Source organism: Cygnus atratus, chromosome 2, assembly GCF_013377495.2.
Source record: "Cygnus atratus isolate AKBS03 ecotype Queensland, Australia chromosome 2, CAtr_DNAZoo_HiC_assembly, whole genome shotgun sequence".
NCBI lineage: Eukaryota > Metazoa > Chordata > Aves > Anseriformes > Anatidae > Cygnus > Cygnus atratus.
In genome coordinates this window covers 110,002,727-110,009,837 of record NC_066363.1, presented here as the reverse complement: position 1 = coordinate 110,009,837, position 7,111 = coordinate 110,002,727, and the positions used below count along the sequence as shown (strand labels likewise).

The 7,111-nt window shown below is 59.4% G+C and overlaps 1 protein-coding gene across 2 annotated transcripts; it reads left to right on the top strand.

The window, feature by feature from the left end:
• The first annotated feature begins 2,412 nt into the window (after positions 1–2,412).
• On the top strand, positions 2,413–6,898 carry ADCYAP1 (adenylate cyclase activating polypeptide 1). Of its 2 annotated transcripts, none has more exons than XM_050709186.1 (5): positions 2,413–2,513; positions 3,303–3,410; positions 5,148–5,282; positions 5,621–5,716; positions 6,599–6,898. In XM_050709186.1, exons 2-5 carry the CDS (start codon positions 3,310–3,312, stop codon positions 6,783–6,785), a joined length of 519 nt encoding a protein of 172 aa, XP_050565143.1. In that variant the 5' UTR covers positions 2,413–2,513; positions 3,303–3,309; the 3' UTR covers positions 6,786–6,898. The 2 variants fall into 2 exon arrangements, with proteins under 2 accessions (XP_050565143.1, XP_035419912.1); XM_035564019.1 differs by lacking the exon at positions 2,413–2,513 and adding an exon at positions 2,944–3,033.
• The last annotated feature ends 213 nt before the right edge of the window (positions 6,899–7,111 follow it).

The following is a 7,111-nucleotide window of genomic DNA, read 5'->3' as shown; positions in this document are numbered from 1 at the left end:
CAAACGCCAAATCCCTCTCAGCCCTGAAATTACACAGTTATCTAGAAATTTGCTTCTACGTGGAGGACAGATTTAAACCTGTATTTATTCAGCCTCAGCTGTGTTCATGTTGTCTGCATATTCACGTTGTGCGCACACACCCATGAAGTACACCGAGATGCGATGAGACTTTTATTGGTATGAATCATTTGTGAGTTACTCACTCACCCTAAATGAGTGTCTAGAAGCCGTATTTTTGCGAACCGTCCTGGCATCACTCCTGCGTGCACAGTAACACCAGGGGCGGCACCGGGCCGCTCCGGAGCATCAGGACCCTTGTAGGTGAAGCGGTACCGCTGCGATGCCGATGCCTGGGATTTCGGGCATCCTGGCACTTTCTGGAAGGAACCGGGGGAGCAGGGGAGACAGGAGAGGAAATGAGGCAGTGTAAATAAAAAGTGGTAAAAAAAAACTAAACTGAAAACAGCCACAGCCTTAAAATGTATTCCCCGCGATTCTGGTCTCTTTGGAAAGAGAGAGCCTTTCCTATTCTTTACACAGAGACTGCAAAGCCAAGATATCCACCTAACCCCAGCCACGCTTGTTTCCCTAAAACCTTTTTTTTTTCTTTTGTTTTCTTTCTTTCTTTACTTTTCTTTCTTTATTTTTATTTAACACCGCTGTCGCAGAGTCACTTCAAAAGGACACAAAAAAAACAAACCAAACCAAACCAAACCCACCAGCCCCCCAAACCCATCTCCGGCAGCGAGCGAGGTTCCCCCAGCATCCCCTCCCAGGGCAATCCCCTTTCACAGCCGGGACCGGGGGCTTCGGCGGCGGCTGGGAGGGGCTCCCCCGAGCCTTCCCCAGCCCCCGGAGCGGGCACCCCCGGCCCCACCGACGGCGGCGGCGGCAGGCGCGGAGCTGCCCGCGCGGTGGCGCCGTGCGCCCACGGACGATGCGCGCTGGCGCAGCGCCCGCGGCTCCCCGGCTCCGCGCCCCGCGGAGCGGCCGCCGGCGGGGAAGCCCCCGGTGACCCTCGCGGGAGCCGTGGGGGCCTTCCGACCCCGGCCCGGTGTCGCTTCCTTCTTGCTCGCCCCACCGGGGACCCCCGCCGTCTCCAGCCCGTGGCCCCCGTCCCTCCGCCCCGGCATTGCGTCCGTGGCCCTTTTGGAAGGGGATAATTCATTCACGCTAAATTTCCTTCTTCTCCGGAAAAATGTTGCAGCTGCAAATGAGCATAATAGGGACGTAATTGTACGGCGTGCCTTTTGTTGTTGTTGTTGGTTTTTTTTTGAGAAATCGATTTGGGCTCAAATAACTCGGCTAAGCACGTTACACCGAAACCATTCAACTAGGAAACAGGAGAAGTAAATTATTGCTGCTTCCTGAACTCTCTGCTTATGATCCCAATAATTAAAATGTGCAGTAATGGCTCCTGCAGCCAGCCTGCGCTTCTCGGGGCAGTTCTCGGAAATGAAGGGCCCGCTTTGGGCGCAGGGGGAGCTGCTGCGGGGCCGGGAGCCCGCCGGGGTCCGCGCCCAGCGCTCGCCTCCCGCATCCCTGCTCCGGGGGAAATAACCCCCGCGGCGGGGGACTCCCTGGGGAAGGGATTTCCCTTCCAGTCCCTCCCGCAAGTCAACTTTCTTGGCTTTTTTTTTTCTTTTTTTTTTTTTTTTCACCCCCTCTTTTTTTCCCTTAATCCCCTCCCTCACTGCCCCTGCACAAGGATGGGAGGAGAGAGTCCCGAGTCCCCCCCACGGGCAGCGGTGGCCACGCGTGAAGCCCCCCACGCGGTCACGGCACCTCTGCTCGCCCCCGAGGAGGGACCCTTGCGTAATGACAACAACATTCCCAATAGTCCTCAAAAAAAAAAAAAAAAAAAAAAAGACCCTCTCCATCCCCAAATCCGGGTGGAAGTGGGGGTCCTGCATGGGGGTGAGCCGGAGAGGAGACCCCCCCCATCCCGCACCACCCTCCTCCGCCCCTCGGCCCCTTCCCGCAGCAGGTACAGCTCGGCCGTGGCGAGCACCCTCGTAAGGCTTTGCGGGATGGGGTGGGTTTTCTGGGTGTTATTTTCTTCTTGTTGTTATTATTTATTTATTTTAGCCTTATTTATTTTTTTTTTTTTGGAAGCGTGAGTTGGTGTTTATGAGAAGCTTTATGACTCCTGATAAGCTCATCTTTGAGGACGACACAGAACCGTGTTCCTTGAGGAATTGGGGTGGTGACGTCTTTTCTGATACCCGATTATTACGTGACCGGGGAAAAAAAAAAAAAAAAAAAGAAAAAAAAAAAAGGCATTTGATTCATGAATAAAAATCCGGACACCACCACGGGGGCAACAAACAATATTGCCCGTCCTCTAAGGTAACGAGCAGGCGAATGTTTACGAAGAGGGCTCTTGCCGAAGCGGGGTGTTTGCAAAGATTTGGTTGCTAATTGCGTATCAGACGGAAGGCTGCGGAAGGCTGGTCAAGTTTGGAGCCACCGAGCAGGAAGAGAAGAAGAGGAGAAGGCTGAGAAGGCTCTCAGTGAGGGGAGAGAGCTGGGGAAGACAACAGCTCACGCAGCCAGCCCGCGGCTCCCCGCCTCCGCTCCCTCCCGGGCTCGCTCGCTCTCTTCCCCCTTCCCCTGCGCTCCCTTCTCCGGCGACACCTCGCTCCATCCATCCCTCCTCTCCCTTCCCTCGCAGACTCCACTCCAGATCCGTGCTGCTACCTGCAAACTTTTTTTTTTTATTATTATTTTCCTTTTCGCTTTTTTTTTTTTTGCTCTTTTTTTCCTCTTTTTGGAGCGGATCCCCCTAAAATCAGCAAACAACTCACTGCTGCTTTGGCGGCGTCTTCACCCCGCGGGTCCTTCGCCCATCGGAGAGGCGATGCCACGAGCGGTTTAACTCCTTTCGGCCGCAACTTGGGAGACAGCTCTATTTTTTTTCCCTCTATTTTGGGTTTTTCTTTTTTTTTTTTTTTTTCCCATATATTTTTTAGAGACCTGCCCTTTTAGTTTCGCAGCCAAACGCTCTTAGTGCCGGGTGTTTAGAGTTTGATGGTAAGGACACGAGGCGGCTCGCCGGGGCCTCCCCGCCGCGGTCCCGGGGCGGGCGGGCGGGCGGGCACCGACGGGGCGGGCGGCGGCACCGCTCCGAGCCGCTCCCCGCTCCGCGCCGCTCCGCCGCCGAGCATCCTTCCCCCGCGGGCTCGGCCAGGGCTTGGTGGGTCGTGGGCGATTTTTTATTTTTTATTTTTATATATCTTTTATTTTTATTTTTATGTTTTTATATTTTTTTTGACAGCGGTTTTCCTTTCCCTCCCGCACAGAGTGGCAATGTGTAGCAAAGCGATCCTAGCACTCCTGGTCTATGGCATAATAATGCATTGCAGCGTCTACTGCTCACCTGCGGCTGGACTTCAGTACCCGGCGCTCAGGTGGGTCCGGCCCCCGCCCCGGGGCTCCCCCGGGCCCCCGCAGGCCCTGCCCTTGCTAAGGGAAGGGGGGACGAAGTAAGAGGGGAAGGGGGGACAGACACCAAAAGAAACCCCCTCCTCTTTTCCTGCATGCCCACCCTGTCCGTCCTGAGAGAGGAGACCCTGGCAGGGCTGTAAGCGCCGGGGGGACAAGTTGGGGGGATGCTGTGCTGATGGGACAGGCAGCGGGTTACCCCCCGGCTGCAGCACTAACTTCTCCGGGGAGCCTTTTGTCCCCAGGGACCGGGAGAGGAGGGGGTGGGGAGTTGCCTCCCCCAGGACCCCCCTTCCTGTGTCCCCTCGCCCCAGGACCCTGGCAGCTTTGGTTGTCTGCAGCCGGCCGGGGGAGCGGCGAGCATCCCTGCCCTGCCGTGGGCTGGGGGCGGCAGGGTGCGCCGTCGCCTGCTGGCGTGCGAGAGCTGCCGCGGCTCGTGTGGTGCCGGCGGAGTTTGCGGGGTTTCGGTCCCTTCCCCTATTTACCTGTCTTTGTGCCACCTCCCTCCTCGTGGGGGAAGGCGGCTGCCGAGGTGTCGCGGTTTTCTCTCCTTATCCATCTACTCGGCATCAGGGGCTGGTGCCTGCGCCGCCCCTCTCGGCTTGTGCCGGGGGTGCTCGGAGCCCCCCGGAGGCGTTTGGGGCAGCAGCGGGGTCCCCCCGTGGGATGCGCACCGGCCTCTGGACGGCTCCCGGCAGCCCGGTCCCACCCTGCTCGGGGGGCTCGAGGGGGAGCTGTGGGCTCGCTGCTGCCGTCCTGCCCCCCCCCACCCCCCCGAGCTCGGTTTTGCTCCGGGGGGACCCTGCGGGGGACCCCCGCCTCGCGGCTCGGCTTTTGGAGGGGAGCGAAGCCGGGTGGCCCAGGAGGGTGTCCTTTACGGGGTGTCCTTTGGGGGGCTCCGAGGTGTCCTGGCAGGAGCCCGGAGCCCGTCGGGGCTGACCCAGAGCAGCCCCTTCCCCTCCCCGGGCAGAAGGGCGGCAGGGCAGTGGGCTCGGTGGCCTGCGGGGCCATTAGCCGGCGGCAAGCTGGCTCCCCTCCATTCAAGCGCCTGAATTAGCAGGAGCGAAACACTTTAGCGGCATCTATTATTAATACCTCCGCTAAAGCTCGCAGACAAAAATAGCTGCCTGTATCGTACGATGACCTACATCGTACTGCAGAGAGAGAGGCGGGGAGGGCTTGGGGGGGGGGAGGTTGGGGGGGGGGGGGGGGGAACGACACCGAACCGGAGGGACCTCAAAGGGCAGAGCCACCATTCAACGAAAAGCAGCAGCGGGAGCAAGCCCCACCCCAGCCCGCGGGCGTTGCGGGGAGGAGCGGGGCGCAGCCCCCGGGGGGTTGCCGCTGACCTCCCGGTCCCCGTCGGGGATGCTGCAGGCTCCCGGCCAGCCCCTTGCACACGGCCGGGTTTGTGTGTGCGGGTTTGTGTGCGGGCGTGCGTGCGGGTGCTGCCCGTGCGTGCGTGCGCTCCGCTTGGGAGGCACCAGGCTCCCAGCTCTCGGCAGAGGGGAGGCTGTTCCTCGGGCCTGGGGATGGGGAAAAAAGAGGGATGCTGGAGGATTTTCCGCGAGCTCGGCGTGATCCGTCCCTCGTGGTCCTGCCCCGCAGAGGCTGGACGGGGATGGGGCGGGAGGAGCGGGTGGGCACTGCCGGGGGAGACACGGAGGGAGCTGACTCCTTCCCCTTGCTGCTCTCGTTGCCAGGCTGGAGGATGAAGTGTACGACGAGGACGGGAACACTCTGCAGGACTTCGCCTACGACCACGAGCCCCTGGGGATAGCGAGTCCGTCCTCCGTGCTGGGCGAGATGTACACCTTGTACTACCCACCGGAAAAAAGGTGACCGCAGCTCGCTGGGTGGCAGGCGACAATTTCGAGCCGGGTGTGTCCGAGCCGATTGGGGGACAAAAAAAAACAAACAAACAACCCACCAAGCCGCTAGCAATTAGAGAAAAAATATTTAAAAAATACCCGACCCCAAAACAAACGACCACCTGCCCGGGTCCCGCTTTCCTGCCCGGCCACCAGAAGAAATAGGGTCGCAGCCTTACCTCCTGGAGGGCTGCGGGTGGGGAATGGGGGTCCCGGGGGGGCTCGGGGAGAAGCCGCCCCCCGCAGCCGGCGGGGAGGGCCGGGGGTGTCGCCGCTCACCCGGGGGCTCTTCCCTCCGGCCCCAGGCACGCCGATGGGATCTTCAACAAAGCCTACAGGAAACTCCTGGGCCAGTTGTCCGCCAGGAAATATCTGCACTCCCTGATGGCCAAGCGGGTCGGGTAAGGCTTTCCGCTCGCTCTTTTCCCCGCGGTGGGCGTTGGTGGGCGCTGGAGGGAACAAAGCGCATCGGGCCGTCGCCGGGGATGCCTTTCGCCGGCGGCGGGGCTGGGCTGGGGGGGATGTGGGGGGATGTGGGGGTGTTTGGGGGCTCCCCGAGCCTCAACCCCAGGCCACGGCTGCCGGGGCTCTCCCGGAGCAGCGGGAACCCGGCGCCAGCGCCGGCGTGCAGGGAGGTTTCCTCGGTGTAACACGCCCTTGCGCGCATATGTGCGTTTAGATCCGTCTTCCTTTCCCCGATTATTATTATTTTATTTTGGTTTCACGCCGAGAAGTTGGGCATCCCCTCCCTTATCCCCCCCCCTCCATCCCCGGTCCCCCGTGGGCAGCGGTGTCCCCAGGGGGGGACGCGGCGGGGCGAACCCCCGGGGCACTCCGTGGCGGCGGCGGGGCAGGGGCGGCGAGATGCCCCCCGCGGGAGGTGACATTTCCTCGGCTGGATGAATAATGCATGGCCGGGGCTGTTGTCTTTGTCTGCCCGCGGAGCCGCCGCGCTGCGCCCCCGGGAGAGGCGGCTCGGGGCCGGGGGGCGCGGAGGGGCGCGGAGCGGGGCGGAGCTGGGCTGGTGGTGGAGCTGGGCTGATGGGGATGTGCTGGTGATGCTGTGCTGGTGATGATGCTGTGCTGGTGGTGGAGTTGTGCTGGTGATGCTGTGCTGGTACTGCTATGCTGGTGATAGAGCTGTGCTGGTGATGGAGTTGTGCTGGTGATGCTGTGCTGGTGATGCTGTGCCGATGGAGCTGTGTTGGTGATGCTGTGCTGGTGGTGGAGCTGTGCTGGTGGTGATGCTGTGCTGATGGAGCTGTGCTTCTCGGTGCTTGCAGCGGTGCCAGCAGCGGCCTGGGGGACGAGGCGGAACCGCTCACCAAGCGGCACATAGACGGCATCTTCACGGACAGCTACAGCCGCTACCGGAAACAAATGGCTGTCAAGAAATACTTAGCGGCCGTCCTGGGGAAAAGGTATAAACAAAGAGTTAAAAACAAAGGACGCCGAGTAGCGTATTTGTAGCGATGAGTAACCAGCCCCTCCCGTGTATACAAAGTCCTGAGAGAGAGAGAGAGAGAGAGAAAGAGAGAGAGAGAGAGAGAGAGAGAGAGAAACCCACCACCAACAAAAAAAATCTAAACAAAAACAAAAGTCATTTCCAAACTGACTGAACAATCACCGCTCCTGTGTTATCTAAACATGTATTTATGTATGAAGTAAAGCCATTAAATGAATATTTTGATAATAATATTGTTTTTCTTTTGTACAAAAGCACTAGAGAAACGCACAGATCTACTTTGTGGACCAATCCTTAAGTTATATATAATATATAAATATATATATATAAA